At 37.4% G+C, this 27,915-nt stretch overlaps 1 protein-coding gene across 2 annotated transcripts in view; it reads right to left on the bottom strand.

Annotated features, from left to right (window-relative positions):
• Positions 1-2,382: 2,382 nt before the first annotated feature.
• The window catches only part of NALCN (sodium leak channel, non-selective), a 230,825-nt gene continuing 205,292 nt past the window's right edge, over positions 2,383-27,915 (bottom strand). For both annotated transcript variants that reach the window (XM_032197441.1, XM_032197449.1), the window contains 19 exons: positions 26,802-26,969; positions 25,528-25,632; positions 24,703-24,809; positions 22,683-22,803; positions 22,499-22,597; positions 19,488-19,581; positions 18,850-18,956; positions 18,370-18,444; positions 15,500-15,619; positions 14,324-14,392; positions 12,457-12,605; positions 11,668-11,761; positions 10,699-10,831; positions 10,069-10,184; positions 8,330-8,487; positions 7,485-7,635; positions 5,227-5,376; positions 4,439-4,556; positions 2,383-2,970 (listed from right to left, as the gene is read on the bottom strand). In XM_032197441.1, the coding sequence (XP_032053332.1) occupies positions 2,777-2,970; positions 4,439-4,556; positions 5,227-5,376; positions 7,485-7,635; positions 8,330-8,487; positions 10,069-10,184; positions 10,699-10,831; positions 11,668-11,761; positions 12,457-12,605; positions 14,324-14,392; positions 15,500-15,619; positions 18,370-18,444; positions 18,850-18,956; positions 19,488-19,581; positions 22,499-22,597; positions 22,683-22,803; positions 24,703-24,809; positions 25,528-25,632; positions 26,802-26,969 (2,328 nt within the window). In that variant the 3' untranslated portion in view covers positions 2,383-2,776. The remainder of the gene's footprint in view (positions 2,971-4,438; positions 4,557-5,226; positions 5,377-7,484; positions 7,636-8,329; positions 8,488-10,068; positions 10,185-10,698; positions 10,832-11,667; positions 11,762-12,456; positions 12,606-14,323; positions 14,393-15,499; positions 15,620-18,369; positions 18,445-18,849; positions 18,957-19,487; positions 19,582-22,498; positions 22,598-22,682; positions 22,804-24,702; positions 24,810-25,527; positions 25,633-26,801; positions 26,970-27,915) is intronic.

Genomic DNA, 27,915 nt, shown 5'->3' with positions numbered 1-27,915 from the left:
CTCCGTGTCTCTCTTCCATTGTTTGTGCATGTTGTTTTGAACTTTGCTTCTTCACCTTCATGTGCAAATGTGCGGTGGTTGCTCTGTGGTAAAGTAGGAGGTTATTAGTTCCTCTAGTTATGCCAGGGGTGCCATCCTAAGAAGATTTTCACCCTAATCTAGTCCCCTGGGTGCTCTGGTGTATATTATTTTCATGTCTATGTAATTGCATTTCACTTCCTATATTTTTACAAAAGCAAAGTGAGGGAGGCAGCAGGTGAGCACTGCTTTCTTAGAACCAGATTGCAGGTTAAATGAATGGTCCAGGGACCTCCAGTGTTTTGTAAAATGTTTGTAGGCAGCCTATAAAACCATCACACCCTTTCCACCACAAACTTACTCATCATACGCACACACACAAGCATGTTCACATCTTGGAGCTAAACAAAGAAAAAGAGTTAAACAGAAATAAAAAATAAACAATCCTATATAGTCCCATTTTCTGAATGAGAAACCCTGTGGCAGTACTGCTGAGGTTAGTCACTGAAAGTCCCTCTAAAAAAAAAACAAAGGCCTTCCAATTAGAGGAATTTGAAAGCATCGCTTTAAGTGATCCTCTACAAACCACACACCTAGCCACTATGCAGCATTATCACAGATGAGCTAGATATAGCAAATGCAGTTAGAATGAAAGCCAGGGGGAGGAATATTGCTTAAAGCAACTCACTTTTATTGACAGAGTACTGTAAGGCAAGGAAAAAATGTCTGCCAGATTTTTTAAAAAGAAGATTTGCAGCAAGAATGGTTCAGAAAGATCTGCAGTTCAATATATTATTGAAATTTCAAAGATACCGTCTTTTATAAATCCAATATTTATCTTATTGTCATATATACAAAAGCTGAACTTAAAGAAGCACAGAATAGAACACAAAATCATGGATTTCCATATGAGGTTTTGTTGATGGTTCATAATCTAGCCAGTAAACAAGAGAATGCACAGATTCTGTTACATATATAGAATCGACTAGATTTAAACTTAAATATATCCCAAAGCAAATAAAGTAACCACAAAATACAGATGTGTGCAATGTGACATTTTTTGGAAAAAAAAAATCTAAACAATGTTCAACTGGATACCGAGAACAAAACACTGATAGATGCCAAGAAAACTGTATTTTATGGCCAAAGCTAATTTTGCATTTACAGTGAAGGCATCTGTGAAAACAATTCTGTATTCTGACCACCCTATGTTAATATTTTGGCCAGAAAACATCACAAAGCACTGTCTTTTGTCAGCTTTTTAAAGGATATATATTTTAAGTGGTGATATACATTAGCTGTGAGCCTCTTTCAAGATCTCACATCAGGCCATGTTAGAGCAACCTATCATTTCCATAGGAAACAATGGTAATGAAAAGTCCCATCTACGCTAAAAAACCCAGTCAGTGGCCAAGCTATAAAATGTACAATCTCGCAGTTCTTCCTCGAAGGAAGGGCAAATTTTAGCCCACATTTCTAGACACCCTAAATTCTGAGACTAATGTGTGCAATACTGCTCTCCTGTATTGTGTTGCTTTTCTTCTCCACCTCCATGTCGGTATAGCATTGGCCTTTCACTGGAAAAACTTATGAAAGGGACAGCTGCTTTTTCACCAGTGATAATTTAGCACTATTGGTGCTTCATAAAATAAAAGAATGCTAACATGTAATAATATTAAATATCAGGGTAAAAGGGACAAAGATACCTAACCACAGTACTATGTCATGCTTCAGCAGTGCACAGCTAATAGCATGAGTAGTATCATGGGTAAGTAAAATTCACTTCTACCTATACAGGATAAACTGAACCATATTTTTAAAAGCCATACAACACTGCTCTTTAAAGAGAACCCCCAACATGCTAATTTCTATTGCACAGACAAGAACAAAGTTATCTTATGGCTACACAAGGAAATGGGACCCAACTAACAGGAGAATAATGACATACATGACCAGCATAATACATATATGTAACCAGCATAATCTGAAAATGTAGCATAAATTATGTTTTTTCACATGGAAGTCTTTTGATGGATGATTAAATGCACAGTTTTCATGTCTTTTTTTTTTTTTCTTCTTTTTTTCTGTATGAAAATCAAGCTCTTCACATAATTAAACAAAACCCAAATATATTTACATTTTAAAAGCCAATCCTTCACCATCTGATTTTAAAATGAGTTATCTTGTATCTTGCATATTTTAAAAAAAGGTCCAGAAAAAGCTTAGATTTGTAATTCAGAATCTGCACTTTGTAAAAATACTTCCCTTTAACATGAAGTCAGTGCTGACCTCTTCAGGTCATTTGTGAATAATAAAATCTTTCTAAAGAAATCTTAATAAATAAGCTGAAGGAAAACACAAGAAGAAGAAATATATTACCTTTGTATTGTAAAGTGTTGCAATTTTAAAGTACAGTATAGGTTGAAGAAAAACACAGATGCGTATATCAAAATGCATTTCCATTATGTACTTGCAGAACATGAAATTTTTCAAAGCTCTGTAAAGGCAATACAGTCTCTCTGGCTTTATTAGTAGTGCTATTGTATACAGGTTTCTTAAAGTACAGTTAATACCTATAGAAGTGAACTCTAACATGTAAGTATGTGCTATGTTTCATATGGCAGAAGGATAAGCAATTGAAAGATTTTATGACACTGATTTTAAATAAATCATACATCACTTACAGTGTGTTCAATTCTAAACATAGAAAATTAGATTGTGTTTGAAGTGGTTGTTGTATATCTTACATAAGTCTTTCTCAGATATCAAGTAGGTCCTCTCCACTTTCATCGCTCTCCACAGTTAATTGTCTTGTCCACCACTTCTTGACTTCTGATCCACAAGATGCCGCATCAGACATGGGATTCATTTTGCATACAACAGATTTCATAGTTGAACGTCCACCAAAGCGAAGGTTTACTGAAGACACGGAATGGCTTATTGGTTTGGGGGCTATGAAAGTAAACAGAAGGCTCTGTATTAGAGTACATTTGCTTCTTGAACATTTCTGCTTAGAATTCAGGTGTACAGAACTAGCTGGACTGGGGTAGCTTTGAAGTGGTTTAGTGCAGAAACAGAAAGACTCTATCCCAATGATTTTTTCAGCTCCAGCTGCTCCCCCTACTCCCACTCATCTGCTGGTAGAGCAGTTTAACTAAGCAATGCCTGATTTCCTTTTGCTGGGATAGCTGAAGCAATAGGTCTCTTCTTACCTGGCTGATTGTAAACTAAATGATTTAGGTAGTACTTACTTGAGCTGATGTACTGGAAAAATGGTGAAAGTGTTACCACTTCAACCAGAAAAATGGAGGAAAAGAGCATTTCTATGCCTAGAAAGCGATACTTGACAACAGCCTTGGAGTAGAAACCAGTGCAAGGTGCTGGCATGGCTTTTGGAAAGCAGTAAAACAAATGTAAGTATATGAAAACCACAATTGATATTAATGATGTTATTCACAATCTTTGTTGGACTGGGAACAGAGTACTTACCACATGCCAGACTTTACTGTGCATGGGGGTGTCCCTCATTTGCTGTCCAGCATCGAACTGTCAGTATTCATGTGGTCAAGAGCAGTGCTAAGAAAGGGAACCCTGAACTCCTCATTCTTATTTGGAAAATGTATCCAGCTGGCTATAGCCCAATGATCCCTCCTTAGCATGTTCCCTATTTTACTGTTCCTCTCTGTTTTTCTCAGTGACACTTAAACGGAAAATGTGGACTGAAAGCTCTCTAGTAAGCTATTCCATTTCTTGGACAAGTACTCTGGTCACTAAAGTAGGGTTAATGGTATTCAGTGCATGATCACCTCTCTGACTTTATACGTGGCACCTTATACACTACATACACAACATAGTTACCTCTGAAGTGGACAGAATCATCTAGGTTGGAAGAGACCTCCAAGACCACCTAGTCCAACCTCTGACCTAACACTAACAGTCCTCCACTAAACCATATCACTAAGCTCTACATCAAAACGTCTTTTAAAGACCTCCAGGGATGGTGATTCAACCACTTCCCTGGGCAGCCTATTCCAATGCCTAACAACCCTTTCGGTAAAGAAATTTTTCCTAATATCCAACCTAAACCTCCCCTGGTGCAACTTTAGCCTGTTCCCCCACGTCCTGTAACCAGGCATGCGGGAGAATAGACTAATCCCCATCTCACTACAGCCTCCTTTAATGTACCATCTTCCAAACTTTCAGAATTGGCAGAAAGGGGAGAGATTGCTGTATTTCAGCACAGATGAGGGTTGGAAAAGTCTGATGTGAATGCAAGCTACAGACAGGAGGTAGAACTGTGAATTATGAAGCCTCTCCCTGGTGTTTGCTCTATGTTAGTGTAATGCTTTATACTTTTTTATGGTCTTATTACTGTACAGCAGGCACATGGAAACTCTACTGAAACACTTTTTTCACTTACCTGATGGCAAACGCCATTGTCCAAATTTCCGCTGAGGTTTCCCAGCATCTGCAGAGTCTTGTCGATAGCCACCTCTGTCAGAAAGCGTTGGGCTAAGGAGCTGCTGCTGGCTACTTGTCTGAACAGAGAAACAAGAACCTCAGTTAAAGTTCTGCATCACATGGGGATAATCCCAAGAAAGGCTATCTAACCTTTCTAGTCTACTTCCAAGTTTGTACACAAATCCAAACAAAATATATTGCCATTTGTTAAGGCAATATAGTTTCTATTCTTTACTGCCCCAAAACTCCACAACTGATATGAAAATAAAGACCGTTTGGGCTCAATTCCATTATGCAGTTGCATTGAAGGGTACAAAATTGTTCTCAGCCTTCTACACTAGAGTACCTTCTTCACTTCCTACTCTGGAAAAGCCCAGGAATCCTACTCACAGGACCCAGCATGCCCAGTGCTATCACTCCCAGTGTGAAAACAACTTGAGAATTCTGGAAAGGTAAACTTCATGTCCCTGAGCCTGTACACAGCTCATGCTAGTGCTGGAAGTTGGTGCTGAGTGTCATACAGCTGAGTTCACCCTACATAGTGTTAGCAAGGCAGCTAAATAAACTGGGGTATTCCTGCCATAGGTCATCTTGTCTTTACATCTAAAGGCAAAGAGAAAAGCAAAATAAAATATTGCTTTCAACTTTTCCAGGGAAAATGATATTTAAAAGAACAAATATGAAACACTGAATTTTATTTTATTTTTTAATTTGCTCTGAGTGCTGATAGTCTCCCAGTTAACATACCTCTGGCTGCACGCTGTTATCTTGATTAATAGCATTCATATCTTCGCTTGGCTGTGTTGTCTCAATGCTGGGAGGATTCAGAAATCGGCTCAACTCCTGCTGTTGACTCTCTCGTAGACTATGGATAATGCTGCACGACTGCTGTTGTTTCTATCAAGGTACAATATGTGATGAAAATAATGTGTATCTCATTGGTGTATCTCAGTGTTTGATTATTTAAAAACAAAACAAAACAAAAATAAACCCATGAACTTTTAAATATTTAACCAAATAGTGAGTGCCAAATGTGGATTCCAGGTGCATCAATAAAGCCACATGTATCAGATGGCCATTATTTAAATAAAGTGACTACCAGCACATCTAGCCTTTATGTATAAACTGAAGGCTAGGACTTATAAACTACATTAAGTGGAAGACAAATTGCTCATAAAAACCTAGAGGTTAAAAATACACAAAGTTTTTAATTCATATGCTAACTTCTCTGCAAAAGAAGAAACAAGGAAATTGCTAGAGATACCATAAGATTTACATGAATGCAATGAAAAAAATCTGATTGTTTTCATGGACTTTGGAACAGACTTCCAAAAACAATGAATAAAACAGTAGAGGAAACCTTGGGACTGAGTATAGAATTACAGTACAAATAGAAAAACAAAACCACTACTATTATAATCATACAATCTAATTTGCTTTTAAATTAAAATAAACAGCCCTTAGGAAGGGTTTCACTTGCCTGGGTAGTTTTCACAAGCTCCCTCTTTAAAGACTAACAAGAGAATTTGAAAATACATCTTAACTTCCATAATTATATTCAGTTTATAAAGGGTTCATATAATGTGAAATGATCTGAACTGTATTAAGAGAATGAAATGAACAGCATATTTAACATAGTGTAATTCAATATCATAATGAAATGAACATCTGAGTTGAACAAACCCAGAACTGAGAGCTGAGATTAAATTTACTGTCATTGCTATTACGGAGATGGAACCAAAATGAAACTATTTATCTGAATATGCCTTGAACGCTCATGTTTCAGCTTGAATCTGCATTACATTCATATCGCCCAGTTATACTTTTTATAAATTTGCAAACAGGAAAGGCGAGATCCCATGATCACAGATGTTTATAGAAAACCTCCACACAAGAAATAAGCCTTTTTAAAAATAAAAAATAACAAAACCTGGACTCAGCCTTACAGCCACTGAAAAATCACTCATTAAGATAGCCAGGATAAAACTTTTTATATAAAGGATGATTTGTTTTTTGAAGAAAAGAGGAGAATAATTGCAAAGGCCAATTCAAATTTCCTGAAAATATTTAATACAAATTTCTTCCAAGACAAAGTTTGATCAGCAAATACTGAAGTTATGCTGAGCAAAGGCAAAAATGTTTCTGACAATCAGCAGCACTGTGTAAAGAGAATACAGAAGCACTGGCTGTATCTGTGCTAGTGAATTAAACAGACTGAGATTTCCTGCAGTGCTGAAGCCAAGCGGCAGGCCTTGCATGATCTGGCTGACCTCCTCTACAAGAAAGCTTCAAATTCACTGCTGACTGGGAACAGTCCCCACTCTACTTGCCCTGAACTGTGCCTCCTGTAGCAGTGATCTGGAAGGCAGCAGTCTGTGAGAGCAGGAACTTGCATGGACCAAAACCGGGCCAAGGAACGTGAGTATGGGTGATCCCTTGCCAGTCCTGGGCCAGTGACCTGGCCCTAGTTATCTACTGGCATAGACATGGCTACTGTGGGCCATGGTTTGTAGACCTGGTTTGCATGTACACATTGCTCATTTGCACACAATTAATCTCAAAACTTATTCCAATTATGAATCTTGATACTGATTCCATTTGAAGAGTCATATGCTGGTAGCTGTTAGTGGTATCTTGTGTCAACAGAGGCAAGGAAATAACACAATTGTATTTAGAGGCAGGACTAGGCTGAAGAGTTTTCATCAAATTACATTGTTTTTCCTTTATTCCTTTGACTTTGGTCTTTGCACATACATCTTCCTGATGTATTGAAAAGACAGATATATTTTTGTCAGGAAGATAGCTTTTTGCTTTCAAAAGATGATTATTTTTATAATGCTTTGAATTGATCTGTTGACTTTTTTTTTTGCTGAGTTAGCAACTGCTACATTCTTTTTCATATAAATATTATTGTGTCTCCAGAATAAATTAAGCATTGTGACAGCAAATTCCAGCTTTGTTGCAATTTACTGCAGCCATTTAGAATCTGTTTTAGCTTGACTTACTGCTCTAATTCGCTTTAAGCACTTCTTCAGCCACATGCGTATGGTCTGTTTGGCTACCTCCTCTTCTATGGTATATTCCAGTTGCTCCCTAGCAAGCAGCTCTTCCAGTTGAAGACTTTTTCTGATATCCACAGACCTATATGAAAGCATGCTGGAAGAAACATACATATTGTCTTTTTTAAATGCTGATGTACAGCTAATTGAATTTAGAAAATCAAAACTCATAATTAATGAAAAAAAAACCACAAATGCAATTTTGGCACATGCACTGAATTCATATCTGAAGCTAAAAAATGCTAAGATGATTCTAGAAGAGACTTTTGGTGCTTGAAACAAATGAAGAGCCTAGCAGGTATATTAACAATCCAACAAAGGTGTTTCACTGAACTGTAAGCAACTAGAACATTTGTAGTTTTGGTGGTTTTTTCTTTTCTTTTTTTTTTTTTTTTTGATATTTTTTTACATTTAGATAATTCTGTGATTCTGTAATGTTCTCATTTCTATTTTATTTCTAGTCAGATACACTGTCTGAGTACTTCATGTGTTAGAACAACTTTGCATTTCTTGGGATTCAAGGTCAATATAGGACTGCGGGTTAAGACAATTTGTCTCAGACAAAAATGTTAAAATCACTTACAGCTGATTCCCTAAGACCCATGTTTTCCATCATAAATATTTTTTTTCAGGAAAAAAGGGAAATCCAATTTTTGTATTACATTTTAAATGGCAGTGCCTCTGTGGCTATTGATCTTCCCTTTTCCCAAGATTAATGAATACCTTTTAGCCTAGCAAGAAATACAGGACATTATATGATTTCTACAAATTTAGAGAAAATCTCATAGTACCTCAGCACATCATGGAAAGTGACATCACCACCATTATGCAGCCGTTCCATTTCGTAGCACATGTGCTTGAACAACAGCTTGTCCTTGTCAAGATCCACCTCCAGCCTGCCACGCAGAAGCCTCAGCAGAAATTTAACTCGGAAGGTAGGAATTACTCCCTGGGTAAAATTGCATAATAGCTGGTATATTATTACAGTGATCTAACAACCAACTCAGGCATTCAACTTGATCAGTGAGAGAAATACTATTTCTCCAAAGATTCCATGTCAAACCTTGCAGCCAGCTCTTCAGCACATGCACATCACTTGTAGTTCATGGAACTTTGCTGTTATTTGACTGATACATAATGAGATTCTGTGCTGTTCATTTTGTCAGAAATTTTCAGAAATTGCTTTGGGGATTTAGTTTCCCCATTTGCATTAATCTGAAATGAGTTATAACACCCAAAAAGCTGCCTTTGAAAAACTGAAATTAAATTACAGTTTAAACATTCACAGCCTGGCCTATATCTAGCTGTAAAACTCTCCCTTTCTGTGTGAATTTTTGGACAGGATAACGTTTGTAGTTCACTGTCTTTTCATAGGTCTTCTGCTCTAAGATTCAACCTAGCCTAACTGGAAGTATTTTTGCTGTTGTTGTATTGCTGTTCCACATCACAGAGAGATACTGTCAGTTCTGGGCATGACAGATGCACAACTCTCCACCTCCATCAGAATGGACTGCAGCTTCCAACACCATCACAGCCACCTGCCACCTGCAGACAACCAACTTCTGTCACCGTATATTCATAACTTAGTGATGACACTGGGGAGGAACAACCCAGCTGGGTAAAACCACCACATCAGTACTCCAGGTATGGCCTCTCCAATGTTGAAAACAAGGAAAGGATCACCTCCTTTGACCTGCTGGCAACACTCTCAAGGTAGCCTAGGATACCATTAGCCTTGTAAGCTGCTAGAGCACATTGCTGACTCATGTCCACCTTGGTGTCCAAAAGCAATCCCACATTCTTTCCTGCAAAGCTGCTTTCCAGCTGGGTCACCCCAGCATGTTCTGGTGCCTGGGGTTGTTCCTCCCCAGGTGCACAACTCTTTACCTCCCTTTGTTGAATTTCATGAGGTTCATCTCAGCCCATTTCTCCAGGCTGCCCATGTTCCTCTGGATGGCAGCATGACCCTCTGGTGCTGAGTTTTGTGTCATCTACAAACTTGCTGAGAGTGCACTCTGCCCCATTATCCAGACTGTTACTGGCCTCCCACTGGGCTTTGTGCCCCTGATCAGCACCCTCTGGGCCTGGCTATTCAGCTACTTTTCAATCCATCTTGATGTTTGCTCATCCAGCCCATACTTCATTTGCTTCACTATGAAGACCTTATTGGAGACAGTGCCAAAATCTCAGCAAAGCTCTTCTGAATATCAGACACATAAATGGTTGTGGGTCTGCAGACTGAAAAAAAAAACCACAGCTGTTGTGGAGCTGGGAGTACGAATGCGACTGTGTTGATACTATGAATATTTACGTCTGTTTTTAAAACTGCTGTTGTAAGTACTTCACAGTGGTAAAGACTACAGGTTAGTATTTGATGGATCATGAACAATGTTAGATCATGTTTACTGAGCTTTCAAAACCTGGAAAGTAATTATTCAGTGAGCTTTGTCAGCACACTTTTTTCCCATATGATTTTTCAATGAAAAATGTGGACTTACTGGATTTCAGTGCTCATGTTCAAGTTTCTTACCTCTCTCTTGTCATCAACCATGTTCCAAATAATTTGAAAATGCCTAAGATCATTATAACTTAAAAGTTGGTCTTCTTCAGTTGAATAAAACAATGAGAAATTCTCCACAATGATAGCTAAAAAACACAAAACCAAAATACACTGTAAAGAAAGCCTGTAGTAACATTCTAACTGATGAAATATAAGCAACAATGAATTTCAACAGAATGTGAATTCTGCTGTGCAAGCTTCACAGCCTATGGGCTGCTGCATAAATATTCATTGTGCTTTCTTTTAAAAATCTGTGCTTAAATGCTAGAGAGATGCCTAATCAAACATTTTCTAAAATCAATTAGGAGAATTCCCATAGTATTGGAAAATGTTAACTGGAGGATAGGGAAGGTCAGAACATAATACATATATAATTACACACTATGAATACAACCCATCTCTGTTCAAAAAGCGTGTGTTCCCAAACTTCCTATGTTTTAGCATACACCACACTAGAGAAGTATCAAAAGCATGACATGTATATAAGGTAAAAGTGAAGGTACAAAGTAACTTCATACCGGAACAGCACAACAGAATAAAGTCTAATTAATACACTACATGCCAAGATGGACTGTTTTGTTATTTCATAATTTCACTTACCAACAAGCAAATTTAGCATGATGTATGCAATGATGACATAAAATGAACAGAAATACATAAGAGCACCAGCATAATTTCCACAGTCTGTTTTCCAGTAGGTGCTATTATCTGGTGTACAAAATGGAGGCTGAACCTTTAAAACAATGGAAAACAAAGTCAGTTATTCTTAAAAAGACAATCATTAATTTATCTGTAATCCATATTATGGCTTATGACTATCATTTTTTTAAAGCTTCATAATTAAGGAATAATGCTGAACATAAGATGTGGGGGACATTTCCCTTTATAGAAAAGAAGGAAAGATCTTTTTCATTGACTCTTGTGGGCATTTTTTTCTGGTTTCTTTAGTGGTCAGAGATCAGAAAAAGAAAGAGGCATGATTAAAAAAAAAATAGGCATGGATCTCACTAACACATGCAAGGCACTCTGCAGTTATACCATTGGAAAGGAACAAATTGGTGTTCTGAAACATGGCTTTCAAAAAGCTTCCTTGTGCATTAATTTTAAGAAGGAAGTGAAAAATTTGATTTTCATTGCAACAGAAACCACGGGCAGAAATTTATTTACGCCATGTAAAATGATTCAAGAACAAATTCTGAGGTCGTTAAGACCAGCATTCACTTGGAACGAACCACAGCACAGGCATTAAAGACAAAGTTTATTTGAAAGTCCCCTTGCCACAATCAAAGGAGAAATAACAGTGGAAAAGTGTTTTACCATGCTTCCAAATCTGAAAACACATTTTTATTTTAAAACCATTTAATAGGTTGGCCCCATGAAATATTACATTATGAGTCTGTGATTGAAACTGCAATTTTTATGTCATATTCTGAGGTTTACCAAACTAGGTCTCTTGAAGAGCTAAAAGCAAGCACATCACTCTTTGTACCACCTAAGGTACTGGAAACACAGTGAGATGCAAGAATGTTTCCCATTCCTTGCCTACTTTATCTCTGTTAGTGTATTTACCATGCAGTCATGCATAATTTTGTTCCAGTCTTCTCCAGTAACTATTCTGAAGAGTACAGTAATAGCCTTGCCAGCTGATGAAAAATTTGCATGTCTGTTTTAAACAAAAAGAGAGAGAGAGATCATTTTATGTCCCAGAACTAAATTATGGCAAGAAAAAAAAAGGAAAACCATTTCCATTTTCTACTGTTCTACTATTTTGAACTGAAATTAGTTACAGTATTATCTGAGTGAGTTCATTAAATTATTTATTCTGTGACTTAAGATACAACAACTAAAATTTAGCTCAGGCACAGGTTTGTATATTCAGACTCATTCTTTTAAAGAGCAAAAGTAGACTCAAGGCCAGTTCCTTTCTCCTCTCTCTGTTCTCTTCTTGAAGTCTGATGACGATATTGATTGGGAAATCTGCTAATGCTAAGTTGACAGAATTGTTCCCTCTGTATCAATCTGGTATATAGATCCTGTTGCTGCATAACGCCAAGAGTATGTAGTAAGCACACTGTGTTTCTGCAGCTTGTGGCTAGTGCTTTGCTGCTCTGAAGTGCATTCCAGCTGGTATAATGAAGAGCAGATCTCAGTCTGCTCTGGGCTGGACTGGGTGTCATTTGGTCCAACGCACAAGGATCGGAAAGATGGCTCAGTGCTTCCTATCAGAAATCCTGTTCGGAGTGCTTCAGCTAGACCGGGGGACATGTCTGTTTTTTACCAGGGATAAGCTTCTAACAGAATGTGATTTTTTGGGGGTGCTTTTTAAGGAACATCCCCATGAGATAGTACATACTGTACCTATTAATGTTCTCTCCGTATTTCACTGTACCAAATAAAACCACTCCAGCAAAAGCGTAACAAAGGAGCAGTAAGAACATTCCCACTATGATGAAGAAACTCTTGTACATGCTGACAACTACAGTCAGGAGTAGCATTTTCAGTGTCACCTGGAAGGACAGAAAAAGCAATCCATCACGTCATTCAGGAAAGCAGAGATAAAAGTGAGAGCTATTGCAGTTGCCATTTTGACAACAAATTCTTTACACACATAAGTTAATGGAAGAACCCAGTGAAATGGTACATTATGAATCTGATTGGAACTGAACGTTTTGTGTCTTCCTTTGAAATTCAGTATGCCTTTTACTCGTTGAAGATATCACCACATCCACCTAACAATGTCAAAATGTTGGTCCTCAAGCAGTATGTATAAGGTAATACCATATAGGATGATATAGCAACACTACCGCATATGCTTTACTGTAATATTCTAGGATCAGCCAGGAGTACCAAAATTAGCATTGTACAAATGGTGGTACAGTAAACTACTTTGGGCTTATCTGAAGAAATGGGCTAATGTACAGAGAAGGGGATTTCCTTAAGATCAGCACAGATTGATTAACTAGTTAATTTCTCATGCAAGTCGGCCAAAGAGCTTAAGAAGAGACCATAATTCTGGAAATTACATATGCAATGGGTCTAGATAATAGACATTATTTTCCCATGCAGCCATATTGTACATTTATTACTCTAGATTGCCCTAACACCCTTAAACACTTTGGATGCTATATAAAATTGTCTTTAATGGGACTGAGATAGTGGTTTTCTATAGAATCATGCCAAACTGGTAAATCATACTGACTGTTAGGTATTGCATTGTATCACAGCAGATAAATTAATGAGACTGATGCAGCTCCTAACACAAAAGCACAAATGATTATGTTAAAGCTTTGAAAAAACTTCAGAATCAATCAGAAAGCTTTGAAGGCAATTACATGGTCTGGCTGCATTAGAAGAAGGAAGGATATTTCATTTGACTTCCAAGGCTCTACAGGCTCTGTGTAGTTTGATTGAAGGAAAAGTTTTTATCTTTACTCAACAAACTTTCTGGCTCACTGTTCTTAACCCTGGTGACCCACTGCAGCAATCTTTACTTTTTAATGCATTTACTTTAATATAACAGACTTCACAGAAAATGTTTGGATAATCTAAGTTCTACAGCAAGAGAATGCAGTGTCACCACTTGTTAAACAAATGTGTTTGTTCTCTGTCTATGCTTATTCTGCTAGTCTACTGTCAATTACATCAGAGTAAATCCAAGCACGAAAGAAATGTAAACTTTAGAAATGACTTGCTTTGTAGCCATCCCAGTGCCTCCAGAAGAATATCAATATTTTTTTTTTTTCAAATTGAATATAAATCCTTTACTGTGGTAAGACATACAGTGCTAAAGACACAGACACAGACCTACATTCTAGAGGAAGAAATTTCTACGGCAGAACACAATCATAACAAGACGAGTGGGTCTTCCACCACTCCACTAGTTAAATAAAATACCTGGCATGCACATCACACCATACTGAAATGAAAAAGACTGAGAGTAGCACAGTATATGTTCAGAGCTTTAAAGAACATTTTAAAATGTAGAACTTCTATTTTTTTTAAGAAAGTGCAGCTTTTCCAGTAATTATAATATATTGTTATTATGCAATACCTAAAACTCTGACTTTTATAAGACGGCATGTAAAATTGGAGACTGCTGCTGGAAGTCTCCTTTGTTGGCATATAATATTGATCCCTATAGAATGTGCACTAGAGACACATAGCAACTACTCCTTTAGTCTACACATGAGCACTGCAATGGCTGTAGTAGCTAATTTATACTTACATGCTTCCCACAAATTGAGAAAAACCTGAAGACAATTACGCATGCCCCCATCATGTATGTGTATGCATTCTGGAACAGAAAGATGAAAGACTGAATACAGCACGTTCCCCCAGTGATCTCACAGAAAGATAAGGGTAATCTGTCTTTTAATAATGAAGTCACCATATAAAATAAGAGAAACCATGAACTAGGAGCACCAATATTCCAATAAGAATGATGGAACAGTAAGAAAATAACAGAAGATGCTCTACCTCTTCAAAAACACTAACCCAGCCTCCCCACACATAAAACAAAAATGCTTTCAGTCCTCCTATTAGCTGGGCAGTAATTATGTCCAGCTCCCCTGGTCTACTTGTCTAGGCGGCTGCTTGTTTAAAGAAACTGCTCAGGCCTTTCAAACTACTCTGCAGCAGGGAGCAAACTGAGGATGTCAGAGCAAAAGGACTAGCCACACTAAACAGGTTTTCCTCAAAACAGAGCTTAGGGCAAACAAGTGAAGCCCCAGCCGTTATATGGTGGTGACTTCCACAGCTGGTGATTAATGACAAGCATCAACAATCCCTCCTCCTTCCCTCATATATAAGGGAACTAGGGCTGTAGCCAACTTTAAAAAAAAAGAAAAAGAAAAAAAGATGAGATAGAGGGAAAGCTGTTTTCTTCTTCTCTCTTCCATGAATGATTTATTCTACTTTCTTGGATTAAACATAGCCTCTTAACCAACATCAGTGGGCCAGAAACACTGCTGGGTTTGGGACAGATTGTACCGTTCAGCAGTTTTGAACCTATGCCTTCTTTACTCCTATCTGGATTCTGTGCATGGTCTACTTCCTCGCTCCTCATGAGACTCCTGCTGACAAGAGCTCTCAGTCTTTCCAGGTTCCTTCCTCCTTTTCAGGTTCCTTCCCCTCCTCATTTACATTCCTCCTAAAGACTTCAATTTTCTACCATATTTACAGACACTACCTCATACCAGTCAGACAATTGTCTTACTTCATCATTGCCCAAGAGAAGGATTCCTTCTTAGCAACAAGCTTAATTTGTTTCATCCATATTTCAGCCTTTTACTTGTTAAACTACCAAGGGCTTATCTGGATGTAGCACAGTAGTGATCCTACTGCTGGTGCTTAACAGATAAAATTAAGCTTAAGCACTGGAACTGCATTTTGTAAATCTTACCAGCAAGGCAAAGTGAAGTATCACCCATATAACTCCAAGAGATGTCACCAAGAGATCATACCGATTTCTTCTGCTTTGCCAGAAGCCAGAAGGTGACATGGCAATAATCTTCATTGTGACCTATACATAAAAAACAAGTTTTCAGTTGTACTGAAGAAATTACTATTTCTTACTATAGAAACCTCTTCCATTCTCTAAAATGGTTGATGGAATACCAAAGGAGTGCAGGTGACCATGTCAGACTGAATAATTAATGTATAGATTACTGAATTAAATGTGGTTTTAAGATTTCATATAGTTAAGTTATGAAGTTAAAAATGATTATGCTGATAATATGTAGCTACAGGAGGTAGTAATATGCTATATAGCTGTCTAAACAAGTAGGCTAAAATCACATAATCATATTTGAATTCAAGAACACAGTTGTGTTCTGTAGATCCTGTATTTCAAATTAATTAAAAAGCATTCCCATATTGCAAATATTCATTTCTTTGAAGAATTGTCTGTACTCAGCACCATCTGTACTCAGCAGTGTATAAGAGAAGAAAGCTAACAACAGTAAAGGCAGTACATTTCAAAATGTTCCTGGTAAAAACTGCAGCGAAAGTGCTTGACATTTCCAATATAGGTAACAGAAGTGCAGACAGGAAGCTTAAGAAGAGATACTGGTAGGAAACTCACAACAAGTAACAGATATTGAAGTAGGGTGATGCATGCAGAAGGGACACCAGAGAGTTTGTCATACACAATTCACATCAAATCTCAAAGCAATTGAAGTGTTACTATATAAAGGGAATAATTGCCAGGCATTCATTACGTGATTTTTTTTTTTTCCATCCCAGCTTGCAACATTGCCTTTTAGCAGTATTCTTGAAATTTCTGAAAACTAAACTACATATAAAGGGACACTAGTTTGTAGCAAAAATCTGTTTCTTTGGTTAGTTTTCTAATGTATATTTTCTGAAGCCCATATAAAGAATATAGCCTCTGACTCTCTAATTAGCATTTGAGGTACCCAAGGGTGTCTTGCCTCACCTCTATCCAGTCAATTTAGATGCCCTAGAATATCAGAGAGAGCTGCATGGGGCTGTCAGGGATAACACATGACCTGCAAACAACCTTGCCCTCCTGTAGCAGCTTCTGGAGGCAAGGGGAGATCAGCTAGGCTATCCATAATAGCTCTTGATGCCTTCAGTTATTTAGGCAACTGAATCCCATATTACATCTCTCCTGATTACAGCAACAAATTGAACACCTACCTCATTTATATAATTTAAATAGCTAAGTTGGGGTGTCTATAGTCTTGAACTGAATATTACTCCCTGCAAATAAAAAATCACATCCTGCTTTATTCTGTGGTCATCAGTGTTGCAACAAAAGTGAGATCTCTGAGTTCTTCCTGTTCTTCTACACCGCATATAAGGATGTGAGCATTAGAGGTTTAGGACAGAACCAGGACTCATTAAACTGGACACAGGGCCATAAACAAGATAGAAAGGCTTGGCCTTCCTCAAGCACCATATCTGCTAGTGGTAGCAGACAACATACATAGCAGAGTCTGAAACATCATCCTGATGCATTAGGGAAGATCCTGGGCAGGAAGCTGCTTCCTATCTTCATAAATTGAGTGCACTTGTAATGTGATAGCTTGCCTGTTGAGACAGCCAACATTTTTTTCCTGGCTCTGAAAAAGTTCCTTTGAAATTCTAGAAGTGCATTTGTTTCCCCTGGCACTGTGAGAGGAAAAGTATTTATGAAGACATAGTTACTAGGTAAGTTAAAACCTGTCTATATATGATAAAAATCAAACTTTTCTGTGTTTGCTCAGTCTCTCAGGAGATATTGATTTCTCCTGGGCAGAGAAAAAAGAAGCAACAACATGGACATACTCTATCTACAGCTGCTACAAGGTATTTACTTCATTGTTTATTCATCACTGCTGGCAAAACCTATCACTGGAACATAGGAACTGTCATATTGGATTAGAGTGGTGGGAAATCTAGTCCACTGTCCTGTTTATGATAGTGGTCAGTATCAGATATTCAGAAGGGACTGAAAAGAAAGATACTCAACAACAAACTTATAAAATAATTCTGTATTAACAGAGGAAGCACCTTCTTTAACCTCATAAATGTGTGCTTTGCTATGCTATGGATATCCTTATATATAAAAATAATTAAAAAATACATTTTACAGTTTATAATTGCATTTTAAAATATATTTAGGTCCTTAGATTCCAGTCTTATGAAAGCAGGCTAACTGCAACTTGCTCAGTTGATTCTGATGACAATTTTGTCATAGATACAGAACAGTTACCATATTAGGATCCAGATCTATACAACAAAAGATAGCCAACATTGGAATTTGACATAGCTTATTGAAAGGTATTAAAATAAAATAATATTATTAATAATTTAAAAGGAAAAACAATAACAACTGTGAGAGGTTTGAGGATGTTACAGCTACACAACAGTGGGGATTAATGTCCTCTGTCTTGAAGGTTTAGGCAAAATATAAATGGATCAAGCAGAACTCCTGTGACAGACAGGCATTGTGTTGTAGAGTGAATTTAATTTGAGACGTTCTGTAAAAAAAAAAAGAGTTCACTGGGTTCACCAAAAACACAACTTGAAGTGATGAGAGCTGAACATATATAAAAACCCCCAAGCTCAAGGTGCCAGAACATTATGACTATAATAAATGAAAAGTTATTCTTATAATACATGTTTCAGGACAAACAACATGGAGAATCCCAAATGTACATATTATGAAATAAAACTAGGGAAGAATGAGACAGCATTCCTAAAACCAAAACAAAATATACACATACTATTCTTAATCTCGAGAAGACATAAAGTATATTACTTTACCTCAAGGACAAAAATGAAGGTGAAAACAACAGACATTGTTGCTAAAGGCACAGTCACTGGATCTGCAGCATCCCACTGAAATGCAAACAAAATCTGTTCATAGAAGAGTTGATGTTAAACAGAAATAAATGTCTATTCTTGCCTTAACTTTTCTTAGAAGAATTTATTAATGAATAGATTTCACTTTAAAACATATTCAGATAGGAACAGCATTGGGTGTATTCTTCTCTCATGGATTTACAGCTGAGCTGGAAAGTAAAAATAGTTGACCAGACTACAAAAAAAACAGAAATTGATTCAGCACCACAAGTTACAATTAATCTACAGCGATCTGTGCCAACTGAGATTTCTGTATCTAGAAATCATATGTTTCACTACATTCATCACAGTAATGGCTCAATTGATCGTTAATTGGTGTTAGGAAATGTGCAATACATTCTACATGACTATAATAAAACACTTAAAAAGAAACACAATTACCTTAACTGATAACAGCACTGACTGGGCCAGAACAAGCACAGCAATAGTTCTCTTAAAAAATGGATGCTGAGTTATATCATACATCTTAGCTCTAAAGCCATCGTTATCTGAAAGAGTTACAGGAGGAGAGTTAAAATACACAGTGGTATTCTTCCCTCTCCACTTCTTGACATATTTTCCATGTTCATTAGTGGCAACATAATCCTTGACCAGTTTTGAAATACATTTCTAATTTTCTGCTACAATTTCCCATATCAAATAGGTCTTCTGAACATATAATTTCAAATACTGAACACCAGTGTTGCATGAAGGCTTTGGTACTTGTAGGGCAAGTGCATCATTCAACTGCTGTCAGGTTAATACATTCCATTCATATCATTAACAGCCAACTGCAAATATATTTCATTTAAAAATTCATTTTTTCATTAAGGCTTATCCTAAAACCATCGAAGCGCAACCTTTTTTGGGTTGATTTTAATAGCCTTACACAGAGATCTGTGGTTGCAGCCTGTTTCCACATTAACTTATGCACAACCTCCTAGTGGCCTCACGATTACAATTTTAATTTGAATCTTGGACTCCTGGGGAATTACGAACACTAGGGCTCAACATGAATAAAATCAAAATATCTTTGATACCCGGACGAGGTGGGAGATGAAGAGGTTGTGCTATCTTCAGTCTGCTTTTCAGATCTTCCCATCGTCTCTGATCTACAGTCAGTAAAGCTGTCCCCTTAATAAACAAAGAGAAGCGTATAAAGCTTTTGTCATATAAAAGCAAGAACGTTTAATGCTGTAAACATGAAAACAACATTCTCTTTGGTGTCTGAAATAAAGTTACATACACAACTCTCCTTAAATAACACGCAGCTTGGGTAAAGGAGTCAAAGTATCTGCCTGTACTCAAGAGGATTTCGGGATGCATTAGCCGTGAGTTTCTGGGACTCAACTCAGCAGGCACAGTTGTTGCTCTTTGTAGCAGCAGCCCAGTGTGGCCAGTGAAGCACTGTAGGATGTCTTCCATTTGACTGAACATCACTTGCCAGGAAGAGCTGTTTTAGAGTGGTCGATTTTGTCTGGACTTTGCTGCAAAAAATCCTGTGGCTTGTCAGTGCTGCTATAGTTTCTCAGATAGTAAGCCTTCTAAGAGTCTGCTGCAGCTCTCCACAGCTCTTCTGCTGGGGTATAATTGAAATAAAGTAAATTCACAGTATACTGTGAATCTACAGGAGCTCTCCACAAAGGAAGAGCAAGAAGAGGTGGAGATACACACACCTTCAGGACAGGTTGTGGTAGATGGTAATGTGTTTTCGCAACATAGGAAAAAATATGCAAACCCTAAACAGAATTCAACATTATACAGAATGACCTTCAAAGCAAAATAGGGTCCTCATCACTTCAGAGAACTGTAAAATCTCAGGGAAAGAGTCTGGAGTTGCAGGCACAAGCGAGACCTTTTCAAGGTAAATGTCAGAGTCCCGTCGCCCTGACATGAGGCGGCCTGCCCAGGTAGTACAAGGCCGCGCTAAGTCTGGGCTTCCCTCGGCATTGGCCTGTGTAGGCGCTGGAACCGCAGCCGGCTGTGCTGCTAATAAGGTCAGGAGAGCTCCCTCTGTAGCAGACATAATCTCTTTATGAAGCTGCATCCCCAAATGGCACCCTGGGAGCAGGTGCCTTCAAACATGATGCAGACAAAGCAACAGATACAAGGATACCTGTTATTTGTTTCAGGTCCCAAACTGTACTGCTTAGAAAAGCTTAAAGGCAACTCTTTCATACAAGTGTGTGTGTCTGTTTTATGTTCTTGGCGAGCTTTCACCACAAAGAAGACAAAAAGTGGCAAAAAAGTGAAACTCTATAAAATTTATAAACAGAGTTGACAAGTCTATCTGTTTCTCAAAAACTGTCACTCCACCAGCTGGATTGTTACAAAGGGTCACAAAGCACAGCTGGGTCTGTGAGTGGCTCTACTGTATGTTTGCATTCAGACCTCAGTTCAAAGCTGCTAGACAGTGTTTGAGTCAGACGCATCTTTGCTGCCAACTGGACACATGGCATGGCAAGCGATGCGTGGGGGCTGTGCAACAGAGGGGGCTTGGGGTGCTTTGGGCTGCAATGCTGGGATTGCTGGAGACCCAGCCCTGAGTCACCTGTGGTAGTTTCCAGTCCAACATCTCTAGGCCTGAAGCTCCTAGACATCCTGTGAAATACTATGGCATATCTGAAAATGTATTATTTCTTTCAGAAAATTGTTGCTTCTCATATAAAATAGTTTATTCAGCAATTGTCCAGCTCTGACCCTCCTCAACAATTCCTGGTACTATTTTAACCATGTATCAGCTATGAACTTTCTAAAGCCAGCACCTACTTAAAAAAACAATAGTTGGCCAAGTAATTAGTTTTAAGAAGATGAAAATTAACTTCACACTGTTACTCCCTTTCACTAACCTCAAACAGTCCCCACTGGACTGCTTTGCTCTATTCTTTTTGGACTAATTTCTATCCTTCTCTATGTGTTATTGCACTTTTTTTTTTTTTTTCAGTTCCTGTATTTTTTTCACTCTACTTGATCCTGCTTTTTTTTTTTTTTTTTCTTTCTGCATAATCAACATATTAATCTTTTCAATTCAAATTTTAATTTTTGTTTTTCCTCATAGTAAATTCTACAGAATTAGTACATTACTACTCCTTAACTGCAGCTCATGATGCTGTACTTGCCCACACTGAAGAGAAGGTAGCGTGTTGCTCAGCTCCCTTGCAGAAGGAGTCAAGTGGTTTCCTCAAAGGGCACACCTGACAGTTGTGTTTGCTGCAGAGTTCAGGCCAGGGCCATAGCAGGGGCAATGCCAGCACCCAGTCTGTCTCCAGCTATAGCTCACCAGGATGTCTTGCATCCCCAAGCCCCAGAGGACACAATGATCCTTTCTCTCCAGTACCATGAGTGATAAAAATATCACTCTACATAGCTGTAGCACAGTCATCTCATTATTTTGGGGCATTGTGAACTGAAAGATAATAAAAATTACTAAGTATGTCTTGGTGTCACAGGAGCACCACTAGAGACTCAGAGAAAAAGGGACTGTTTTTTCTACTTTTCAGGGTAATCCACAAAGGCCATTTAAATCACATTTTTTTTTCCTAGAATACTTTCTGTCTTTTTGTTGTGTGATGGACAATTAATTTTACAGTGTGCTTTGCTCTCTGCCAGGAAAAAGCCATGTAGCTTTCTCTGGATCTGAAATACTACAATTGCAGGGCTATAATGAGACCCTCTAGTTGTAAAACATACAACATAGCATGACTTTTTACCTGCTACTGCATGTATGCCTGCATCAAACTAAAAGAGCAGACTCTGGAGCATTTGTAAATATAGTGTGCTTTAGGTTCAGTCTCCATCTGCCAATATGACTGCATCATAAATAAACTAAAAGAGCTTTGAAAGAGAATGTGACGGACTGCTATCATCCCAGGCTTGAGTTTTGTAGCTGATATAGATCAGTTGTGTCTGAGGCCATGCTTGTAGAATGTAAGACTAGTAAGTTCATCTTAAAGGCAGTCTTACACCACCAGCTAGTGTAGAATGTGTAAAATCACATTCAATATTTATTGCAGTGCTAGTTCTATACAAAATAAATCATCTCAATCAGTACCTTGTTTTCATTGAAATTAGCGATGACAACTCCAACAAAAAGGGTCAATCCAATCATGCAGCCAAGGAATACAAAAACATGTATATAGATTCCATGGATCTGAATAGAAGAAAAACATGATTAATTGTCCAAACAAATCAAAGTACTCGCTGTAGAATTCAAAGACTCTGATGCTTTTTCTTACCGGCCCAACGCGATGAATAATAACATCTCTGACTTCCACCCAGCCTTTTAATGAAAGAACTTCGAATAGTGCCAGCATTGCATTCCCAACATTATCAAAATTAAAATTCCGAGGATTTGCCCTGAAATGAGTATACAAATAGGTGTAAACTCCTGAAATGAGGCTGTTCTTTCTATTTGCTATCTTTATACTTTATAGTCTAACATTTAAATACCTTGCAAAGTTGGTGTGAAAGACCAAAAAATATAAGAAAAGTTGTCTCAAGAAATAATAAAACAATAGCAGTAGTAATAAATATGAATAGCTTTGTTTTTCTTGATCCCTATGTATGTTTTATATTGTTATACATAATCTGATTCACAGTAATTAATCTATAACATGTTGCTGCATCTTGGTGTTTTTGTCAATAAAGCAAAACACAGTATTTGTGAAAAATGGATTTAATGCCACTGGCCAGATTCTCCTAAATTTACCTTAAGGAGATCAATCTCAAAGCCACATAAATGATTCAGACTTCTAAGTCAAAGAGATAGTTTTGCAAATGTTATTCATAATTTCATTATCATCACAAACTGATGGTCTAAAGCAAAACATGCTAAAAGGAAATCACATCTTCTTGGCTTTCCCATACCATATGCTCTGGCTTTGTCTATCATTTGTGATTCAAGAGGATTTTTCCAGCTGAACATTAAAAGTCCCCTCTATGGGCTAGGTTAACACATTGCTCTGCCTCTGCAATCTCAGATGAATACTCCAAGGAGCTGAATTAATTTTCAAAAACTTATAAATGCAAATAGTTGGATTCCAGAAGAATCTTTGAGTACTTGGTGCTTCTGAAAATCTAATCAGTCAGTGAAAAAGAGAGCTCCCAGATGTTGATATATATTTGTTTTTATGTGGCCTTTACTATTGCCCTTTTTGTAGCCCTCATGTGTCATCCAGCTCTTGAAAATCTAGCCAGACATGGCCAACAGGTGGCATGAATGTCCTTGAGGTAAAATCTTTTTCTACAATAACAAAACATTCCTCAAAGTTTACAGTTATGCTGATGAAGACAGTTTTTGCTTATTTCTGGATCAAGCTGAAGTGGATTGAATTTGCTTACTCGAGGAAGAATTTTGTCTGAAGCATACAGAAACAAAGACTTCTGCAGATGTCAGAGTTTCACTGACTGTTTGAATCACAGCATATTATTTCATTACTGTAGGATGGCTCTGAATATACCATTGCTGGTGCTTTCTTTACCCACATATATAGCCAATTAAAATAATTGTGGCTGTTAAGCTGAATTTGCAAAATGCCAATCAACTTAAAAATATAAACAATTAAAGAGAGGTTTTTTGCCTGTTCAGGTCTTAGGAAATATTAAGTGCACTGTATCAAAATATTAATCACAAGTATAATATTAGGTCTTAAAGAATTATCACTGCTCTGTTATGCCAGATAGACCCCAAACATTCCCTACATGGGACACAAGAAGCAGCTGGCAGCTGGCATAACTGAGGGCCATAGAAGGGAAAGGTTGGTTTCAGGCATGACTTGTTCACTGGTTCTAGTGGCACATTGATTTCCACTTCTTTTTCTTCCTAGCTTTTCCCATTTATTCTGATGTTCTGGTGATGAAGAATAGCTCCTAGAATGTCTTCATAACATCACTAAGCACAATGAAGTGACAATCCTGGTTCAAGCCAATTACTCCCACTGTAATAATAATAATATGTCTAATTCCTGAATTCACAAACTATGCTTTTTTTTTTCTTTCTTTTTTTTTTTTTTTTTCTTTTCTTTCTGCTTTATGAATAGAACAGCTGGCTAAGACTGGAAAACTTTCACATGCCTGGTTTATTACTAAATATACCAGAATTCTTACCCTTATTACCTATAATGGTAAGATTATTCTTAGACATTTTACTTATAATAAACACCCTCCATTAGCAGTATAATGCCATGAGATTTGAGTCATACTCTACATCAATAGCTGAGATTTTGAAGAAAGACAGGCCAAGATGTAGCAACTCACCAGACTCGTGGCACCCAAAATCCAGGCTTTTTCTCTCCAGGTCTTAGCTTTAAATTGAGATTTTTGGAAACACTTACATTTATTCTGAAGATGCCATGACAATCTTCCTATAGTAAAATAAACCACAGAGATTAAATAATGGCCTGTGTGAGAGGCTATAATGCCAATATAAACAGCACATTTGCCACCACAGGGAACCAGTGTAAATAGAAATGACAGGTTTTTTTACCGTCCTGGGATTAATAGTCATGGACCTTTACCCAAAGGAAAAATGCAGCTTAGAAAGGATTCAAAAGACTCTCTTCCTTCCAGGGTTGAGAGCGCTCTTCATTTTGCAAGCCCACCTAGCCTTTCACCTCTTTCCTACAGACCATTGTGTTCTTTAAGTGATTATGATATTTCTCCAAATTAAGTAAGAAACACAGCTAACTTTCTTCATGGAACCTCTAGAACGTTCCCGGTACTTTTGATATCCAGCAGCCTAACCTATTTTTCAGCCACTGATTTAGGAATGCAAAGGTGCCATATTCCATGGTTAATTCCATGTGACATACAGTCTTTTCCAAATAACATGGAATGAATTCCACAGCTTTTTCAGACAGTCCCCAATATCTGGACTTACTTTCCTTTTTGACATGAAAACACAGCCTTACCCTCATTCATTTCTTCCTTTATCACGTTTCCCTCTGTCATCCTGCTTCTGAAACAGAAAGTGCCCAAGATCTCCATCTCTCATATGATTTCTCTGATTGCCCCACTTGCTTTCCCCAGCAGGCAGAAATGGCACAGCATACTATTATTTTGAAACAGGAAAGCAGTTCTTACCCTAGAGATGATGTGAGGATCATTGCATTTAGCCAGTTTTCCAGCAAATAGCTGTACTCCAAAGCTTGCAAAAACAAGCATTAATGTCAGCAAAAGAATAGAAACCTGTAAAGATGAAGTTAGACTTGTCAAGCTCTCCTGCTGCAGAGTTGAGAAAGGGGGTCAAATCTTTCAGTGAAATGCAGGAAGAATCATTTTGTTACATAAGCTGGATATAAGGCTTTCATAACATGTATCTTCAGGTTCTTATCCAGTAACCAGGTGCTGTGTTATTATTAATATTATTAATATAGCATCTAAGAATTGTAGATAAGGATCAAACCTTTCTTGCACTCAATGTACAACCTTGCTAAATTCTGCACACATAAGAATTTCCATTCTCTTTATAGAGAATTCTACAAGTACTTAAATATGTGCATCTTCTGCTTTGCTGAATCAGGCTTTACCAATTAATCTAAGTAAGCCATCGTTGGATACTTAATTCTAGTATATCTACAATAAAGATATGCATGAGCAAATTATGATGTAAATATCTTTAACAAGTTACAGCATCTATGAAATGCTAACTAGCTTTGTACTTTTTGTCGCTGCTCTCTTACTAACTGACTACAAATATCTTGTAGCTTAGCTTTTTGTAACAACCTGACCTAATACTGTTCCAGCACAAACTGCCTGTTATTTAGGCTGATACACACCACTTAGGAAAAGCTGGGTCCCAAGACAAAAGATTAGGTTTTAAAAAAGCAGTCAAAGACTCCATTATAATCATTACTTTTACTATAACTGTGTATTCATGAACATTTATAGTAACAACGACATCATAATGAGATCCATATCTATGATAAGCAACTGTATTGTCTCTGGTTGCCTTCTGAGAAAAATTAGAGTTATAGACCTTCAGCTCAGAGACCAGGTTAATTTTTTTCTTGAAGAGCTGTCATACCCTACTTTTCATCTTCCTTCCCCAGACAGACCAGTGAAAAGGGGGTAGATTTCCTTTTAGTAGTCTTTCTATGTAATTATGGCCAAATATATGCTAAAAAATATCATTTGAAAATAATTATTACAGTAGCTTTATTCAGTATAAATGAAAATGAGTTATTTATATTCCTAATTTTTAACCTGTTCTGTGCTCATCTGTAGTGGTAGCTACAATGAGATTTAAACAGACAGCAATGGATATTAAATAACATGAACAATATAGAGAAATGGTTATCTTATTACTCCTCTACATCTGTTTTTTAAAACAAGAAAAAAAAATAACCAGGACATACCAAAAAGATTTCCTTAAATCCACTAAACAGCTCTCGTACAACTTTCCTCATCTGAGGGACCAGTTTGAATATTCGAAGGGGTCGGAGGCAGCGGAGTACCATTAAGAGCTGAGCTCCAGATTTGGCAGGGACATTTTGAGGCATCCAGCACAGGAATATCAAGCTCACCTTGAAAAGACAGAGCAGAAAAGGCAAAGAAGGACCAGGATTACAATGTTTTACCTGACATAAAACAGTATAGAAGATCAATAAATGCTTCCCTTCCTTAAAGGGAAGATTAAGGGAAAAAAAAGACTAATTTAGAAAAAGGACTCAGATCTGTAGCCTGGCTGATTGTCCTAACTAATGGGCACCAGCCTCAGCCTCTGTCTTCCCCTTTGACTCAAAATCTATTTTATTCTTTTCAGCAGATGGAACAGTTCCAAAAGAAGAAATCAAATTGGTTGATTCAGAGGAGGGACATGAACTCTTTTCCTGGACCAGAGAGTATCATCTCTCCCTCCTCTTCTCATTTCAGAGACTCTGTCCTGAAATCGAAATATCCTCACCTTGAAAGTGTTAACAGTTTCCTCACCAGTTCTTCCCACCACTTTGTTACAAGTATAGGTAGCATTGTCATTCTGTGGTTTTATCATATGAATAATATGCATTCCAAAGTGTAGCTATGTTTTGTAGCCTGAACAATCTCTGATAGGTAGATATTTATTAGAAAGTTTGTTAATTACTTCTGTTTTTTTTTTTTTTTTTTTTTTTTTTTTTTTAATAAGCATTTATAAAGCCGGTGTTATTACAGGGGGACAGAGGTGAGAGTGTTACACAGAGGTACGTGCATGAAGAAATGACGGATCAACCTGATACCACCAGTATGATTTAAAACTTAACAGGATTTGTTAAAAAAAAAAACAGTGGTAAGAGACAGACACTCTTAACAAAACAAAAACGTTTGCCAGTGCTTTCGACTTTCTTTCATATTGTTTTAAAATCACAGGCACGTCTAGAATAACCAAGGTACACTGCTTAATTTTTTCTTCAAACAAACAAAGGGATTCAGAGGGATTTCAAGAGACTAAGGCACTTACTGATTATGCATACTACAGTAGAAGCTTTGTGTAAG

The sequence above is a fragment of the Aythya fuligula genome, chromosome 1 (assembly GCF_009819795.1).
Source record: "Aythya fuligula isolate bAytFul2 chromosome 1, bAytFul2.pri, whole genome shotgun sequence".
Taxonomy (NCBI): domain Eukaryota; kingdom Metazoa; phylum Chordata; class Aves; order Anseriformes; family Anatidae; genus Aythya; species Aythya fuligula.
Note: the sequence above shows the minus strand (reverse complement) of the source record. Positions and strands in the feature narration are given on the sequence as shown.